At 36.3% G+C, this 20,196-nt stretch overlaps 1 protein-coding gene across 1 annotated transcript; it reads left to right on the plus strand.

The window, feature by feature from the left end:
- The first annotated feature begins 345 nt into the window (after positions 1-345).
- Positions 346-18,326, plus strand: LOC116437371 (heterogeneous nuclear ribonucleoprotein K-like). The gene is made up of 13 exons (XM_032095040.1): positions 346-402; positions 1,256-1,354; positions 2,937-2,993; positions 4,442-4,485; positions 5,422-5,494; positions 6,103-6,216; positions 7,237-7,365; positions 7,866-8,173; positions 8,495-8,549; positions 16,595-16,616; positions 16,691-16,773; positions 17,217-17,386; positions 18,163-18,326. The coding sequence occupies exons 1-13, from the start codon at positions 346-348 to the stop codon at positions 18,194-18,196; spliced, it is 1,245 nt and encodes a 414-aa protein (XP_031950931.1). The 3' UTR covers positions 18,197-18,326.
- The last annotated feature ends 1,870 nt before the right edge of the window (positions 18,327-20,196 follow it).

Here is a 20,196-nt window from a genome sequence, read left to right on the forward strand (position 1 = left end):
TGTGTTTGGCCTTGTTTTTTCATTTATAAAGAAAAGCTTTGCAGCAAAATCTCAGGTCAAAGCCCCGTTTTCAGTTGTAGCAAGAATTAGACCTGTAAGTGAACAGAGTCTGATCTATGCTGTTTTCATAGGTTTCTGAAGCAGTAGGGTTTTGATATCCTGCCCAGAACACTTGAGTTTTGCTCTGCAAGTATATATCAAACTGGTAAGTTCTAAAAGCAGGCATTTCTTCTTGCTTTTCCCATTAGTATGATGTACAATTAGCCTTTTTCCCCCACAAAATAATGTATTAGCTCTTTTTTATTCTGCAACAGGTTTTACCTTCACTCCTAAGAATAAAAGGTAATGGAGACTGAACAACAGGAGGAGACCTTTACCAACACAGAGACAAATGGTAAATTTTTTAAAGGGCTATTTTATTTTTGGGGAAAGGAAACTTTTTGATTCTTGGTGTTTCTAACTATTTTGGAATGCTTTAACTGTATCAAATGCTTCATTTAATCTTTTAATTTTTAAATGTCCCATGTGGTTTTATGTGATTTTTGTATCATGAATATTTAAGTTTTCTTTGGGAGTATTTTAGTCATGGTATAAGTAGCTAAAAGTTATAAGTAAAGATTTGAAATTATTTGATAGCTAAATACTCAGTACTTGTATGAACAATGTGATCACGCAAAGATACTGTTAGGCATATCTATTACTGTATTTTATTTATTGCAGTTGTTTGTTTGAAGGAATGTATATATATGTGAAATATTTCTAAATATTAGCTAAATGAAAAACCTTTTGGACATAATTAGTGAAGAAGAGTTAGAGCATTAGTATTGATCCAGGCCAGTTTTTTAAAGTGATTTGAAATACTGCTTTCCTACTGTTTCACCAGTATTTCAGTATTGGACAAACTACTTTTAGTCTTTTGTGCTTTAAGGTTTTCCCAGTTGTAAAAGAAATACTAAGTAGATGATGCAGCACTGTTGTAAACAGTGCTATTTTTTCACTAAGTTTGCAAAATTCTCATTTCAACTGTAGTTTATAAATTTGAATGAGTCTTCACTTATTAATTGATATGTAGACTGATGAAGTAAAAACCTGTTTCTGTGATATAGATGCTCAGGGTAGATGTCAGAAGTTAGCATTGGGCTAATGGGAGGGAATGCTTCACTAGGAATACAGTGCATAACTTGATATACAGTTTTATCGTGACTTAGAAAGTTAAATATATATTTGTGTTTTCCCCCCTATGGACCTGTCTACAGGCAAACGTCCTGCAGAAGATATGGAAGAAGAACAGGCCTTCAAAAGGTCTCGGAATACGGATGAGATGGTTGAATTGCGCATCTTGCTTCAAAGCAAAGTATGCTTTTTTAGTATTGCTATGTTCCTGGTTATACCATTGCTTAAGACAGTGGTGACAGTGTACGTTGTGGTGTATGTTTAGAAAAAACTTGTGCTTTATTTAAAATTTATTAGGAATATTTGTAAGTGTGCATGAATGATAGTGAAGTATATTGCAATCTTCAATAATTTTTTTCAAGGATGAGTCTAATGATCTATGGGACTTCTTTGATTTTAAAAAAACGTGCTCATTGAAAAAATAAAGACAGAAATTATAAGCCACTTCTCATGTTTGAATAGACCATAATTGTTTCCAGGGTAATGACTGTGTATTCATCTTTAGAAAGCAAGCAGTTTAGAGAATGATCAGCTTATGATTGTAAATTAAATATGAGACGCAAGATGAGGACTTCCTCAAGATTTTAGTAATTTCTCCAGATTTAGTAAATCTATATGTATCAACAGTAGGAAATAAGGGAGTAATGTTTCGTGGATTGCAATTGCTTCATTGGCTAGTATAAATTGTCGCAGTAAAACTGCTATTTATGAATCTCCTTTAGTATTTCCAGTTGTTGCAGATGTTTGTGCTGTCTGAAGTAACTCAGTCTTGTGTTGGGGTAGGGGAATGTTACCTTAACTCTACATGGCATTTCTAATGAATAGTCAAGTTATGTGGAGTGCTGCAAAATATTTGTGGTGCTGTTAGCATCATGTATGAACTGCATAGTAAAAGCAATAATTTTGCATGTAGTTCTTGAAATAGCCTGGTAAAAAATTAGTTTTACAATTTCCCCTCTTGAATATCTTGAGTTTATTCCTGTTGATTTTAGCAACTGGAGATTAGTAATTGTTTATATTGGTTTTGCATTCTTCAGACTGTACCTACCTGAGTGGTCAGTTGAGTTACATAGGCTTCAGTCAAAAGTAGCATTTGCTCAAATATTTGGAGTGGGAAAGTGAAATTTGCAAACATTAAAAAAGTGATCAAATAAACTAGCAAAGTTGTTGACCTACATACCATGCATGGAATCCCATAAGTTATTTTTTCAGTCATATTCTAGCTATGAGATGTTTGGGGCCCTGAGCAACCTGATCTAGCGAGTGACATCCCTGCCCATGGTGGGGGGGTTGGAACTAGATCATCTTTAAGGTCCCTTCCAACCCAAACCATTCTATGTTAAACATGACAGATCCCAGGATAGACCTCTGTGGTACCCTACTTCTTACCAGCCTCTAGGTGCAATAAGATCCATTAACTATTACCAGTCATCCAACCACTTTTTTATTCATCTGCTTGTCCACATATGATTCTATGAGAATACAGGCGGAATTGCCTAGAAACTTAAATTTGGAATTGAAAAAAATATTGCTGAGTATTTTTATCTCTGCATTGACCTTTTTTTGACCTTTTTTTCCCCCATGTTAAAACCACATCAGTTTGTTTTGATTTAATTTGAACCTTTCAAAAGGAAACAAGCCTCACCCCACCCTTAAATGCATCCCACAAGGTAATGCAGAAACAGATACATTGTTAGTCTTCGGTTCAAAAAAATACTCTGTGCTGTATTAGCCTAATGTAACTTCTGAAAACTATTTTCCAGAATGCTGGAGCAGTGATTGGAAAAGGTGGCAAAAATATTAAGGCACTTCGTACAGATGTGAGTATACATGAATTTGAATTAATTTAACACCAATTCTTCCAGAGCACTGCATTGAAAACTTGATTGCATACATTTCTAGAAATTGAGAAATTCAAACCTAGACAACAATAATCCAATAAGCCACTTATAATGATTGTTGGAGAAGATAACTTTGGTTTTTCAATTTGTGTTTTAATTGAAGCCCAGCTCAAGTTATGTGGGAGGAGAGGTTTATATTAAACCTCTTTGCTTTCAAACAGGGTTCCTCTAAATTGCACACTTAAAATGAGTTTACATCTATAATTAGAAATGTTGGCAAAACTTAAAACCTGTAACTATACCATTTCCTATATGTGTGAATCCATTATAGTGCTATTGAAAACTATCACTGGTGGCTGGCTTAACCCAGCGATAAAAGGATTCTTGAACTTCCTTTCATAAAAACCCCAAAACATAATGGTCCATCTGTTTTTATTTTAACAGCGTGGACATAAAGCACAAAAACATTGAAGTTAAGGTTGCATGATTTAGATACAGGTATAGAACAGTAAAGAAACATTTTATTTTAGTTGGAAGCATTTTTAAGTGGTCATTACTTATTTACCTATTCATATTTTATGTGGGTTGACTCTTGTGATTAGACACACATTCAGTGTAAATGTTATGTATTTATAAAACTTGGCAATGCTTCTTAAATTCCATTTGTTTACACTCCTGTACTTAGCATCAGCTACAATTTTGGCAATTTTTTTCAGGCAAGACTGTGTTCAACACAATATTTGCTAATATATCATTGCAAAATCAGTTCCATCTAAGTTCACAAACTATAGCAACTAGAATTGAGGATTAAACTGAAATGGTCAGGAATCATGCAAACAAACTTTGGCAGCTAGTGGTTTTGTTTGTTTTAAGTAAATAAACACATCACCTTACTCCAGATAATTTAACTGGTCTGGAATACTAACTTTCCCAACTTGCCCAAGGTTTCAGTAATATGAATCTCAACAATTTTTGTGTCTACATTCATGAGCCAGCCTGCTACTGAAACATCATTGTTAAAAGTAAAATGAAGTTTAGTCAGATAACATAACTTGTGAAGATCCATACTGTTAAGCCACAGTTGATGTAGCAATTCATTATTGTGTTAGTCTTCAAAACAACTTAAACTTGCTTCATTAACTGAGAGTAATAAGTATAGTTTGTATTAAATTAAAATTTATTGCTTTTCCCCCTTTTCCCTCTCCTTGTTTTTTGGCCATATATCTCCGTTACCCATGTACTGGATCGACTTGCCCCTGCGTTGCCCACCATGACGTTGGCCCATCCGCCCCTGAACGCCCATGTGAAAACCCTGGTTGGCTATGCCCAAAAATGTGCTTGTTGCCAAACGGGTACCATACTTGACAACTTCTGATTGAATGCCCATGCCCAATGCCAACATCCACGAACGCCAATGACCAATGCAGTACAATGCCAGTGTTTCAGTCCCAGACAGCAGTGGCCCCGAGCGGTATGTCCCAACAGTTTATGCCTCACTGCCTGATTAGAAAGAGAGAAATGTCTTTTATTACCTGCCTTTGATATAAATAGTATCCCCTTATAGACCGTGTATTGTTTTTTTTTAAAGTTTTCTGTCTTATTTTCCCCATTAAGTCTTTTTGTCACTGAACTTTTACGTGAGTTGGCCACGCAAACAATCCACTAATTTTATTTCATTGGAAAGAGCACAGCTTCAAGTGTTGTATATTTACTGTATTATAAATCAAATTGATTCAGGAGTCTCTTGCTCTGGTCTTTGTGGCCCACCTTTCTCCCCCCAGCATTGTCCATTCATAATTATTTCTGCTGAAATACTAACTCTAGTTCACTTCTCATTTGTGTTACGTCTTTGTTTGTTTGTGGGGTTGTGTTTTTGATTTGTTTTGGGGTTTTTCCCCTTGTATTTATATTCCATTTCTTGCAGAGCCCATTAGCAATCTAATTTCTATCTGGTGTCTCAAGCTTACTCCAGATATAATGTTGACTACTTACATATCCCCACCTTTTCTACAAAAAGGTGTGCTAGTTTTACCAATGTAATGGTAAGGGTATACTAAATTAGTGGTGGTGGGGAAAGTGAATATTCACTCATACTTTAAGTTTTGGATCAATTTCTTGCCTGGTTAATCTGTCTGAGCCCTTCCAAAAGCTCTTGTGAGTTCTCTTGCTCTCTCTGCAAGACCTACCTAGCCTTAAATTCTTGTATTCATCATGCATATATATTGGATATAAACAAAGATGCATGTGTTGTAAATCCAGTGAACAAGTTTACTTTAAATGGGGAATATTAATTGTAAGGTCTTCTGTGTAGTCAATCTTGTTAGAATTTTGTGTATGATTATGAATACTAAACTTATTTCTGCTACTTTCTACCTTCTCTGTTTTCTGACACTATGGCCTCTAACAGTATCTTGAGTATAAGTGCAGATACAGAGACAATTGGAGAAATCTTGAAGAAGATTATCCCTACTTTGGAAGAGGTATGTCTCTTAGGTTTGTTTCTTTTTCAGAGATAAAAATTTAGATTTTAAAACAAGATAATTCTAGATGATTGCATCCTATTTTTAATATATTAAATTAGAAAGTTAAACCCAGCCTTTTTTTGAAAGAAGACCTATAGCTCTCAATGTATGTGTTGGCATTTTTTTTTATAGGGGACAGAGAAAATTTCTTCTTAAAAAATTAATATTTGGAACAGCTTCCTCCCCTTCAAACCACCTGTTTTCTTACTAGTTCCCAATTTGAAGTAGCTCTATTATAATTTCCATTCTGCCTTTGCTTTGTAATCAAGTGTGTTGCACTGTTGGATATATTAAAATTCTATATAACAGCAATAATAATAAAAGAAATAAAGAAAGCTAATTTGACATCACCTTGTGTTGAGGCAAATTACTTTAAAATATGTGATTTTTTTTTTTTTTTTTTTTTGGGGGGGGTAGCAAATACCATATTACAGTTCAGCAGTAAATTAAGTCATGCCATGCTGTTTGGAGAAAAATCTTAACAAAGAAAATCAAAATTAGTATTTGGATTTTTCAATTATTTTTTTCCCCCTGACTAATATTTTATTCTTGTATGCATCTTACAGTACCAGCACTACAAAGGTAGCGACTTTGACTGTGAATTAAGACTTCTAATTCACCAAAGTCTAGCAGGAGGAATTATTGGTGTCAAGGGTGCTAAAATCAAAGAACTCAGAGAGGTACTGTTTCCTATTCTTTTCAGATTCTGCTTTTATTCTATAAACAAATTAGGTATTTGTGTTCATAAGCAGTGAGTATAAGCTTCATCTGTGATCTATGATTAAGAACATATTTCATACATGAAGTAGCTGTTGGTGATAGAGCCCAGAACTACTTATAAAGCTTTTAAGTGTATTAGCAGTAATCTTTATAAATAAAGGATACTTTTTAAAATTAAAATGCCGTTCATCACGCCTTCTGGAATGAACTGCTGAATAGGCTATATCGGTGGTGTTGAACATGGAAAACTATTTAGTGTGGATGCATCTCCATAAACTCTTTAATGATAATTTAATAGATGTTTGAATATTGTTATAAAAAAGTATGGTGGGGTTTTCTTAGGGTTTTGTTTGTTTAGTTTTTGCTTTTTTTAAGTTTCACTACCTTGAAGACTACAGTTTCTTTTGTGAAGGAATGAGGTTTTGTTTTAAAAAGCTAGTGGTCTCTATCAATCTAGAGTGTTCTTTTCTGTCCTTTCCTCACATTGTGTCAAAGGCAATTCCAGGTCAGTTTAGGCATAAGCTACTATTTGTGTGGAATGAGGGGAAGGCAAGATGAATAGACATAATCCTAGCAGCATTGCTTTCTTGCATCCAAAGCATGTTTTTATGACATGAAGGCTTATATAACCTGTAAGCTCATAATGAATATGTGGTCCTTTTGCTTGTATTTGATTAAATAACCGTGTAGATGAGCCATAATTGAAAGATTTCAAAAATCTAAATTTTTCACTAGCATTTCATACAAAGTGATGCCACTGCAGGTCTTAAAAATATAATATTTTAAGATTAAATTTGTTGTAAAAACTCAGAAGCCAAGCATTCACTTAAAGTGACTAGAAGTTTAATGATTTGGTTTGATCGTTTCTTTTAAAATGTTTTAGTGTGTGTCTTACCCATTTTGTTTTCAGTAAGTTTATAAAATTGTTTAAAATACTTCTATTTGAAGATTTTGGAGGTTGCTTTTCTTCTATTCAACAGAACACTCAAACCACCATTAAGCTCTTTCAAGAATGTTGTCCTCATTCCACTGATAGAGTGGTGCTTATTGGTGGAAAACCTGATAGAGTTGTGGAATGTATCAAGATTATCTTGGATCTTATCTCTGAGGTAATGTCTCTTAAAGTTATTCTTTCACTGGTATTCGTGAAAGTCAGGAGGATTTGGCTGAAAAATTATATCTTTCCATTTCTATTTTTAATTCAGCGCCTCTTCTCCAGTAACAAAATAAGTGTTGGACTGTTAGCACCTTTTGAAAGTATTCCTACTTGCTAGAATTGGAGTGTACCTTATTGGAGAGAGAAGACATTTTTGGTACCAAGGGACTTAGTCATGCTTTACATATCAGTAAAATAAGAAAATTTAAATTGGGGAGCAAGTGAGACAAATGTATGTGCCACCCATCAATAACAGCAATTTCTCTATCATAGTTAAGCTGTCAGGAAGCATATCACTACCCCTGCCTTGCTTATGAGTATTGTGAAATAAAGAACATATTCAGCATGTATAAATTCATATTTATATATTTAATATATTAATTTAATGAAATATAGTTGTATCAGTGCTAACTGGTGGGAGGGGTGGTGGTTTTGTTTTTGTGTGTGTCTTAGTCTCCAATTAAAGGACGGGCCCAGCCTTATGATCCCAATTTCTATGATGAAACATATGACTATGGTGGCTTCACAATGATGTTTGATGATAGAAGGGGACGTCCAGTAGGCTTTCCCATGCGTGGAAGAGGAGGCTTTGATCGAATGCCTCCTGGTCGTGGCGGACGACCTATGCCTCCATCAAGAAGAGATTATGATGATATGAGCCCTCGCAGAGGACCTCCACCACCGCCACCAGGCCGTGGTGGCAGAGGTGGCAGCAGAGCTCGTAATCTTCCTCTTCCTCCTCCACCACCTCCTCGTGGCGGGTAAGCTGTTGCATAAATGCATTGTACAAGTTGAGTAACATTTACTGAATTGTGCTCATGTTTCCAGGACTTGTTTCACACTCAATGTTGGTAGTGATTATGCAGGATTGAGTGTGTATTGCACCAGAAAATTTTGAAAAGTATTTGAATTTAATTATTTCTGCAGTATTATCAGGACTAGTAGTTCTGTAACTTTGTCATTCAGAACTAGGCTAAAGCATTTAGAAATTCATAATTGTATGCAAATCGTTAAAACTTGAATTAGAATATATAAACTAGTTCATAACATGAGTCATGTGCTGCTGCTTTTTCTCATTTTAGAGATCTTATGTCTTATGACCGAAGAGGTAGACCTGGAGACCGTTATGATGGAATGGTAGGAGTTAAAATTTGTTTTGTTTAGTAAATACAGTTAGCACTTTGAGGAAACTTCTTGAATACATACATTTAAGCGTGGAACACGCGTGCTTCTGATAAACTTTGATATCTCCAAAATGTTTTGGCCATACAAATGGTCTCCCCAAGAATACAACTGTTTGAGTTGTAAAGAGTATTTGGGATGTGATCTGCTGTGTGGTTTTGGTTTGTGGGATCTTTTTTTTTTGTTTGGTTGGTTGTTTTTCCCTGCCTACCATCAACAATGGAATAGAAAGTTGGTAGAGCACAGTCCCTGCAGGTTTTATTACACAGACCATCTTGTAGACTCTCTTTTTAATCAGGATGACAAATAGAATTTGGGAGGCTTTTCAGATTAAGAAAGCATGTCAGAACAATGTTTTCCAACAGATGTTAACAAAATTTAAGAGAACATGGATAATATCTCTAAAGGGCTCTAGTTGGTCTGGCAGATAATTGCTTTTTTAATTCAGTTCTTTATGCCGATTTGTCTGAAAAAAAATCTACTATAATTTCAAATGTTTTGGAGCCAGGACCACTGTTAAGATGAACTTTAAATGAAATTAGATACATTTCAACCATGTTGGGAGGTGGGGAGAATTAAAAAATGCGTAAAGATATTCTTCCATGTTGTACTCTGAAATATGACTTCATGGTAGTTGTTTATTGTATCCTTTATTGTATCCTCTTTCCTGGGAAGAGAAATCCTAGGTATCTGGGAGGTAAACCTCTGGTTAACAATCTCTTCTTTTTTTTTTTTTTTTTTTTTTTTTTTTTTTTCCCCCCCCTCCTCTGGCTCTGTTTGGCACATTCTTTAAGGTGACAGGTTAGATGAGATTATTTTATTTTAAATGAATGGAAGAGAAAGTAGAGGAGCTATGAAATGGGCTACCTAAATGAGATTTACACATTGGTGCCTCCTGGGAGGAAGAGGCAATTACTTCCAGTAACACATACTGGAAGTACATATTGAAAGAATGTCAAAATTGAGGCACCAGAAGCCTAGCAGAAATATCGAAACTAAAGACTTGCATTTAAAATTATTAAAACCACAGACCACTCCCACCCGCCCAAAAAAGAAGTAAACAAACCCACAATAAAAAAACCCCACAACATAAAAAACAGCAAGTTGTCTATGCTACTCAGAATCTTAAGAAACTAGGAGTCATGAACTAGACCTCTAAGATCACTTATTTGTATTTTCATGTTTTCAAAGCTCAGGTTTTGTGTTTTCTTATTTGCAGCTGGTAAAACCAATGTCAGGGCATATAAACAGAGCAATCTGCCCTTCCTTGGGTATGTGGTTGAGCACAGTCTTCAGCTTGGGCAATAGTGTGTTCTAGTTCTGTTCCATTCCATTTAGAATAGAAAAATCTATTTGAACTCTAGTCTGACTTTGATCAGGTTGACCTTGGCTTTCTTGACATGAGTTTCTACAAATAAATAGGAGTCATCTCTGCTCATTTTCCATGTTCTGAAAAGCAATTCTATTTCCTCTTCACAGTGGAGCTGCTCATGGCTTTGGCTGCTTTATGCATGAGTTTCATAGCCTACAATGAGGTCTGCTTTCTGACACAGATTGTATTTAATTTCTAGTTTTGGCTAGCCATAATCCCAGTATCCTTAATTGTATAAGCACATGAGAAGTCTTTCCATGGATTGTGAGGCTAAAGCTCAGTGTCATGCCAGAAATATAAGGTCTTGAGCTGCTATGCATTTCACATAGAAACCATTCTGTAACAAAATATTTAGAGTAAACCAACATCATTGTGGTTTGTGAAGTAATGCATGGGAAAGGCAACTTTCAGAGAGCAGGACTGCCATTTTACATAAATACATTAAAAGGCAAGAATAGTCTCTTCAGACCAACATCTTGGAGATGTTGAATCTACAGAAATCCTCATTTTCTGCCAGATCTTTTCTCTAAAAGTGGGAAAGTTCAGACTTGTAAGATGGTGAATCAAGACTGGATGGTGAAACTTGAATTTTCTGAGATGTAACAAGACTGATAGTCTTGTAAATTTGAAGATGGGAGGAAAAAATAATTGTGTGTATATATATAATTTATTCTGAAGCATTTTACTAAAAAACATACATGCATTGTTTCTCTTATTTACAGTGGTATATATTTTAGGCTATAAGTACTCCAAATCAAATGCCTATGGACCATGACAGCTATTTTGATAGCCAAGAAAACACAAATGAATTTCCACTATTACTTTTTAAACACCCCCATCCCCATGGGTGCTTTAGATATACAAATGCACAAAAACATACCAGGGAAAAAATAAGGTGGAGAAGTACATATAAAGCTATTTAATCACCCTCTTCCCCCCCCTTTTTTTTTTTTTTTTTTGCTATAATGGTCGATTCCTAATGCTATCAAATATTTTTAAATTGAAGTTAATCAAGAGCTAAATCAGTGTCTGTTGTAGTGTATGTTCAAACATCTCATCTGGTTTTCCCCATTCAAATGATTCCTACTGCTAAATCATTATATATATGTGTATATATATATACATGTGTCTGTATTAGCACTTCAATAGAGGTACATACTCTAAAAAAAATATTAAACATACTTCATGTTTAAAGAGGTTTGATATTAAGGAGCATGTTAAAAAAAAGTGAAGAAAAAGATGTTTGACACATCTACATAAATACTAAAATTAACAAAATTTCAAATTTTGCTCTTCTGGGCCAAGGAATTTGCCATCAGTTAGTATTACATGTGTATTTTTCAATTGCATGCAAAAGGCAATAAATTCTTATTCATACTAATCACTTTGTCTTATCCAGTCAATGTTGTATTTGGTTTTCATTTCATTTGCATTGGTTGCTAGTAGTAACTAGCACAAATTAATTTGTAGAGAAGAAAATTGTATGCACCTAGTATTTTAGGAACCGTTTTTAAAGGAGCACTTATATTTTCATAGAATCACAGAATATCCTGAGTTGGAAGGGACTCACAACGATCATCAAGTCCAACTCCTGGCTCTGCACAGGACACCCCAACAATCCCACCCTGTGCCTGAGAGCATTGTCCAAACGCTCCTTGAGCTCTGGCAGCCTTGGGGCCGTGACCAGTGCCCTGGCTTCTAGTGCCCAACCACCCTCTGGGTGAAGAACTTTTCCTGGTATCCTCCCCTGACACAGCTTTGTGCTGTTTTCTCCGGTCCTGTCACTGGTCACCAGAGAAGAGATCAGTGCTGCCCCTCCACTTCCCCTTTTGAGGAAGATGTGGACTGCAATGAGGTATCACCTCAGTCTTCCCTTCTCCCATGACCTCAGCTGCTCCCCCTATGGCTTCCCCTCAAGGCCCTTCACCATCTTCATCGTCTGCCTTTGGACGCTCTCTAATAGCTTAATATCTTTCTTCTAGTCTGGCACCCAAAACTGCACACAGGACTTGAGATGAAGCCACCCCAGTGCAGAGCAGAGCGGGACAATCACCTCCCTTGACCTGGTGATGCTGGGCCTGATGCCCCCCAGGATATGGTTGGCCCTCCTGGCTGCCAGGGCACTGCTGCTTCATGTTAAACTTGCCATCAAGCAGGACCTCCAGGTCCCTTTATGTGGTACTGCTTTCCAGCATCTCTTTCCCCAGTCTGTACATCCAGGGTTGTCCCATCCCAGGTGCAGAATCCAGCACTTTCCCTTGTGGGGTTGTTGATGGCCTCTGATTTGTCGAGGTCTTTCTGCAGGGCCTCCCTGCTTTTAGAGTCAATAGATCCTCCCACTTTAGTGTTGTTGGCAAAGTTACTTAGTATACCTTCGAATCTTGTGTCCAAGTCATTTACGAAGATGTTGAAGGAGCACGGGGCCTAAAATGGAGCCCTGTGGACCCCTACTAGTGACAAGTCACCGGTCTGATGTCACCCCATTCACTATAACCCTTTGTGCCTGACCCGTGAGCCAGTTGCTCACCCATTGCATGGCATGGTTATTCAGACGTGTGCTGGACATTTTGTCCAGAAGGATCCTGGGAGAGACAGTATTGAAAGCTTTACTGAAATCCAAAATGATCACATCAACTGGCTTCCCTTGATCAAGTAGGTGGGTTACCTTGTCATAAAAAGAAATCAAGTTTGTCACGCAGGTCCTTCACCTCATGAAGCTGTACTGGCTGTAACCAATGACTGCAATGCAGTCATTATCTATCAGGTGTTTTTCAATAACTCCCAGAATGATCTCCATAACTTTACCAGGCACTGAATTGAGACTGACAGGCCTGTAGTTTCCATGGTCATCCTTCTTGCCCTTCTTGAAAATTGGGACAACCTTTTCCGGCTTCCAGTTAGCTGGGACCTCCAGATTCCCAAGATCGTTCACAAATCATTGAGGGAAGTCTCACAATGACATTAGCCGGCTCTTTGGGTACTCTTGGATGAATCCCATCAGCCACCGTAGATTTATAGGGATCTACCTGGAGCAGCAGATCCTGCTCAACTTCAGGGTCAACTGGGAGTTGATCATTCTTGCAGTCATGGTCCTCCAGCTCAGGGCATTGGGACCTCCTTGGTCTGTCTTCTGAGTTGAAGACAGAGGCAAAGACTGCATTAAAAATGTTTGCCTTGTCTCTGTTTGTGAGGTAACCATCCTTATCCTGTAACAGGCCAATGTTATTTATGGTCTCCTTTTTGCTATTGATATATTTTTAAAAGCTTTATTGTCCCCCACAGTTCTGGCAGCTTCAATTTCAGTTGAGCTTTGGCTGCCCAAATTTTTTCCCTACAGGGGCAAGCAGCATCTCTGTATTCTTCCCATGTCACATGACCTTGCTTCCACTGGGCATACACCTTCCTCTTTTGCCTTAGCTCCAGAAAATTATCCCTGCTCAGCCAAGCTGGCCTTCTGCCTCACCTGCTTGACTTCTGACATTTGGGAATTGCCTGTGCCCTTAGGAAGTGGTACTTAAAAAGTGGCCAGCACTAATGGACCCCAACACTTTCCAAAGCGTTTTACCAGGGGACCTTACTTGTTCACTGAGAAGCTTGAAGTCTGCTGTCCTCATGTCCAGGGTCGAAGTTTTGCTGGCACTTTTTTTCTTTTCACCAGAGATTTTAAATTTGATTGCTTCATGGTCACTGTGGCCAAGATGGCCACCAATTATCACTTCACTCTTGAGCTCCTCTCTGTTAATGAGCAACAAATCAAGGAAGGCACCTTTCCTAGTTGGTTCCCCTAGTACCTGTACCATGATGTCATCCAGGTGTTTTAGGAATCTTCTGGCCCTGGTTGTACCAGCTGTGTGGTGTTCCAGTTAACATCCAGCAAGATGAAGTCCCCCAAAAGGCCAAGGGCAGTTGATTTGGAGGTGTCCCTTAGTTCCTTAAAGAATAATTAATCAGTGGTGTTGTCCTTTTTTTAGTGTGCCATTCATGTCATGTTGTGTTTTAACTCAGTAAAGGCCTTTGCCTTAATAGTAATTTGAAGTGGATACTACAAATCGTATTTTTATAATTTTGTTGATTTTTTTCCCCAACATTTGTTATAGAAGACTGAAGGAAAGAGATGCTATATATCACACTTTTAAAAAGTAATTTGATTTCCAATATAATTAGGCAGTAGTAGATTATTAGTTTAGCTGTTGGCTATGTGAGGTATATGGAAAATAATTAACAAAATATGAGAAGCTATGTCCTTCCTGCTTGACCCATTGGTGACATAGATATATCAATGACAGTTACTTGTTTTATTAAATGCCTTTCCTGTTATGTTTTTATGCATGAGAGAAGTAGAAGGTTTTGGTATCTGAGAGTAACATCTTTTACTATATAGTACAGTTCTAGTACTTAGAGGTAAAAAAAACAAGCAACCAACTGTTCAAGCTTTGCTCTGCCCTTAACTGTCTGACATCCTTTGTGTAAGAGGAAAATCTGTTTACACCACAGAAACAAGGAAAAAAGGAAGTGTGACCAGTAACAGTTCCCTAGCAATAAAAGGGAGTAAATCTTGTAACTGGTCTATGTTATTTACTTTTGAGCCTTTATAGTAGTTTAAGTAGTGCAGAAAAATGTTTCTCTATATTGCTGTGTGTGTGTTTGCCAAGTTACCTATAAACCTCCATAACACGGACTTCATTTGGATTCATTTCCTCTTTTCCTTCTATTACATTGTCCCTGGAAGATGATGCAGTGTCATGTAGATGCCTGTGATGACATGCAGCCACCAGAGTTGGTGAGTGTGCTCATGCTTTTATTTGACTACCTTAATAGTTTATTTTTGAGGAAAATAATTTGAATTGATAACTGGAATTTTTTGAGATTGAATGTGGTTAGCAGCAGCTTGCACCTTTGAAAAATCCCTAAAGCTGCCATTGTAACTCAGGTTATTAGCAGTTTATGTCCTGAACAGTGAATCCTATACAGGTAGTTAATGTTCCACAATGGAAGCATGCAGCAGCACAACCAAGAGAAGCTTTTCTGTTGTATTGTCTCTTTTGTACCCTATTTTACTGTTTCTTCTAAGTTGTAACTTTCACTGTAACTCTTGCTTTGTCAGCACCCTGTAGGTGCATCTATTTAGGAATATGTTCTATTTTAACTTCATCATGTTGTGCTTTCCCCTGTTTCAAATGAGGAATGCTAAAAGTAATTCTTTACTTATAGTTCTGGATAAACTTGTGCATTACCTATCCATATATTTGAAAGTATTCCATTTGATTTGCGTTTATCAAACTTCTTACTCTTAGAGGGTTTAGGGAGGAAAGTTCAAAGGGCATCAGCAAGTGTTTATGCTGTGTAGAAGATGGCAAAGTGCCACCAAATATTAAATGTTAGTTCCTAGTTTACATAAACATTGCAGTTAGAATTACTCATCTGCTGTCAAATTAATTTGCTGTCTTGTAGTCTGGGGAGGAGAAGTAGCAGAAAGGATCAAGAAAATGATTGTTTATTACAAGTTAGCCTGAGAAATAGATTCCCTGTGCAAAATATCAGCAGAAATAGGTAGAAGAGTATGTGTGGAATATGCAGCTCTGATCAGTCTCTGAATTAAGTTCTAAGCAGTGTCCTTCATTGTTTTGTATTTTGCACTCCACTACAAGCTCTTTTTATATTGTATTATGGTCTGTATTGCTAAGCAATGTGATTGCACAACACAGGTTGCTTAGAAACAGATGAACAACTTTTTCTGAATAGCTTCCATTTTGATGTGGCTCTGAAAACCTGACAGGTGTTTGGTTTTTGATTTGGAAAAAGTTATTGCATTACAACTTCTGCAAACAAGTAGTTCACACAGATTCCTGTATTTCAGTGTTATCAGTTGAATTCTAGAGAAGTGTGCACATCTATTTCTGCTTCTACAGGAAGATTAAAATGAGTGTGTGTGCATATAAAAGGCATTAGGTCAAATTAAGCACTTGATATCAAGTACCAGTCCTAAAAATAAAAGCAGTCAGGAGTGCTGCATTACAGTGATTTGGATTTGTTATATGACAGTTTTAGCAGAACAGTAGTAATTAGTGTCGCAATTGTCCCTTCTAAGATGCAAAGGATTGTAGCATAGTCTGAATGGAGAGACAAGTTATAAAGTTATTAGAGTTGAATTGGTTTTTCCTCAAGATGGAGTAGGAGGGTTGACAGTTACCAGGTAAATGTCTTGTCCCAAACTGAAACTTTAATTTCTCCTGAGCTGTATAGGTAGTAGTAATAAGGCTGAACTCTTATCTTTGGATTTGAATGCTAGTTTAGTTCAAAGGTCAGGAGTAGATCAGCATCAAGAGCTGTTTACCAACTGAATTGATAAGGTTGCTTGGTAAATTGGTATGGCCAGATCTTAATGACATTCTTAGAGATTTTAACAGAGCTAGCTAAAAGAGTCTTGTGGAATATTCCCCCTGACCCCTTGTTCCTGGTCTGCCCTCTTCCCCACTTTGTCTTTAATGACACTTAGATTAAGGTTGTGGGTTAGGATTTTTGCATAAAATAGGCTCAAAGTTAACAGTATGATGCTTGAGATGAAAACATGTTAATGAATCACAGCTGGTTTTACTATTTAAGGTTTTTCTCTCTCTTTTTCTTATAGTTTGAGGGTGGCTCTGGATATGGTAAGTTTTTATAGAGAACTTTGACATGCACTTCATTTAGTCAGTAAGAGGCTTGATGCATATGTTTAAATCAGACTATTCTTACACAGGGGGCCGTGGTTCATATGGAGATCTTGGTGGACCCATCATCACAACACAAGTAACGATTCCCAAAGATGTAAGTGAAACTGACTTGCTTTCCAATTGTGTTTGAATAAATAAATAAAAAGTCACAGCCTTTTCTTAGGCTATGTAAGTAAATCAGAAGTATTTGGGGTGCTTGTCAAGTACTTTTAATATAAAGCAAGTGTTTCTAAATCATCAAAAGTTTATTCTTAAGGATGTTTGTTTTGTCTTGACTTTAGAGATTGCATTGAACTATCTTTTAATTGTTAATATTCAGTAATAGAGATGGTCTACATAATTTCTTTTTACAAACACTTGGTTCTTCCAACTTTATCCCACCTGTGTTTATATAATATACATTACAGTGACTGCTTTGAGGCTGTAAAAGAGTAAGCTTCCATTGTAACTCTTAAAACTAAATGGATGGAAGCTACTTGAACAGTACTGTGCAGAGAAAGTTATATCAAGAAATGAATGCTTTATTTTCTCCCCTAGTTGGCAGGTTCTATTATTGGAAAGGGAGGCCAGAGAATCAAACAAATACGTCATGAGTCTGGAGCTTCAATCAAAATCGATGAACCACTAGAAGGCTCAGAAGATCGAATAATAACTATTACAGGAACACAGGACCAGATACAAAATGCTCAGTATTTACTGCAGAACAGGCAAGTTGAAGCTTAATGCTGTCCTTACTGTCATTTTTAAACTGACTTTCCTACTACTACATTCTAAAGCTTGTCTCTGTAATATAGTTTTTAGAAGACAGGATTTAAGTAACTATTGAACCTAACTTCTCTAGTGATAGGTCTGCCTTGATTCTTTTTTCTCTGTTCTAATGAAAATGAAAATTCCTTCAAAACTAATCTTGATGGAAGACACCTTAGCCAAGCAGTCCTCTCATTTCTCTGGTGAAAATTGCTGCAAAAAAATTACTTGTAATTAATTATATAGAACCTGTAGAAAATATAGAAGATTTCAGTGGACGTTGGTCTAGTTCTGTGTGGAAGACTAGTGATTTTGTTGTTTTTAGATAACCGACAACAAATCACAGTCTGCCATATGGCACAGGCCATGCCTCTACAGGACAAGTTGAAATCAATTGGTGCTGTTATGCAGCATTTCACACCTTGCTGGCATTACTTTCTCTTCTTCTGAATATTAACAGTTTTGGACGTAGTTTACTTAGTTTTGCTTTAATAACATGTTGGCTATCATAGCATTTTTTAATGTTTACTTGAATGTTTGGCTTTAGATTACTAATATTTAAATGTGCTTTAAATAATTATATGCCTATAATTATTAGTCATTAACCTTTTAAAATTATTTACTTTAAATAGTATTGGGGATTTGTAGTTTAATCTTTAAGAATGCCATTGTAAATATTGATGCAAGATGTATGGTCAATCATTCTAATACATGCTTTTTTCTTTTTCTTTTATAGTGTGAAGCAGTATGCAGATGTTGAAGGATTCTAATGCAAGATTATTTTTTCTTTTTTATAGTGTGAAGCAGTATTCTGGAAAGTTTTTCTAAGACTAGTGAAGAACTGAAGGAGTCCTGCACCTTTTTTTTTTTTTTTTTTTTAAATATCTGCTTCTGTTTAAATAGCCAACATTCCTCTGCTTCATAGGTGTTCTGCATTTGAGGTGTAGTGGAATCTGCTTTTCGCCAGATGTAATGTTTTAGTTCATTACAAATATTTGGGGTAGGAAAAGGTTGCACAAGACTAACACTGAAATTTTGAAACAGCAGCAAAGAGTGGATTTTATTTTTGTTCAGTGGTGGTAAATTGTAATGGTTTTTTTTTCCCCTGTAACTATTGTGAACACCCTGCTTTATGTACACTGTAATTTTTTTAATTTTTTTTTTTTTTTAAGGGGGGGAAAGGACTGGTTGTTCACATGTCTCTGGCATCCTTTGAGGGCAGTGTGCAGAATGTAATGTTCTTTTTTAAGATGTATTTTACAATTTTTAAATAAATTTAGTAAACCTATTATTGGTGGACATTTTTTTTATATATGTAAGGTAATACCTAAAATGGATACACCCTTTTTCCCCCCCCACAAGAAAATGCGTAAATGAAAGTTGCTGTTAAGCTTGCTCTTCTGCTTCTTTGATATAGATGGAGTTACATGTTTTTGGCAAATTAAAGAAACAGTGTGAAAACTGGCTTGGCTTTGCTATTTGGGGAAAAAAAAGTAAAAAAATATTAATGCAAACGTTGTGTAAAATTTGACCTTTTTTTCATGTTTTTGGCCCTCTGCAGTATATATATATATAGGTGACAAAAATATTTTAAAACTGTGGTGCCACTGAGTTGTGGATTAAATACACCTGGTTCTACACAGCTTGCTTAATGCAGATATCATTAAAAATAGCAGTTGGTGAAATGAATGAATTGTACTTTTCAGAGCTCTCATTTTTGTCAGAAACTTTTATGAATTGACAAATTGGCAATATCTAAGATGATTTTCATTGTATACAGACTAAATTTCTTTGGTTTCCCTGTTTCTTGAATCCCATAGGAAGTATTTGTGAGAAATTAAAAAATAATAAAGTACCTCCTGGATATTTCATGTAATACCTTGGCATTTGTATTTATAGTTTACAAGTTTTATTTTCGCTTCCTAAATAAAAGCAAAAAAAAAGAAATTCAAAAGAGCTTTGTAGATCTCAATGTGATTGATCCAGATTAAGTGGATTATTTCACTTTGCGGGGCTTGTGTCTTGAACATTTTATTTTTCTCATATTTTTGAACCATATGGGGTAATTCCTGTCATAATAAGGAGCTACACTTACAATGTAATAGGAGAGGGCAAGGAGCTAAGAGATGACCTACTTAGCAGAGCTATAATCAATCCCTAGAAAACACCCAAAACCTGCTTTTGACTAGGGTAAAGGAGTATGCCATTTTTCCCAGTAAATAAACATACATGTAGAATTGGCATTTCCTTGGGAATGGCTGAACATAAATTAAACGGAGAAATCAGCAACCTAGAAAAAAGGGTCAAACAAAAACGCAAATTAAGAAAAAACATGGGTGCAGGATTTTTTTTCTATGCACTTCTACACTGTGTATATGGTTTGTGTTTTTAAAATATTTTAGCAGGGGAAAAGCTGCACAAGTCAATATACTGGAGAATGTGTTTTGTTTTTTCTTTTTAATGATCTGCGTCTTTTAAGAAGCTAACCTATTCTTACAAACCAGTCAAGCTTTAGTAGGGTTTTCTTTAAGGTTTCCTTAAAACCGAGCAATTATGATTTGAGATGAGCCTAAGCGATTCCTACTGTAAAAGGAACTGTGGGTTTGGGGTTTGTCCTATGCCTCTGTCCCCACCCCTCTTTTTACCTACTGATTTAGGGCCAAAAAGCTGCTTGTTTCTTGAGGAGGACTGCTAGGGTTTTCTGCTAGGAAAGAGATGTAGGGGAATACTGATAGCACGATAGTCCTTACACTTGTACTTCAAAAATAGT

The sequence above is a fragment of the Corvus moneduloides genome, chromosome W (genome assembly GCF_009650955.1).
Source record: "Corvus moneduloides isolate bCorMon1 chromosome W, bCorMon1.pri, whole genome shotgun sequence".
Classification (NCBI taxonomy): Eukaryota; Metazoa; Chordata; class Aves; order Passeriformes; family Corvidae; genus Corvus; species Corvus moneduloides.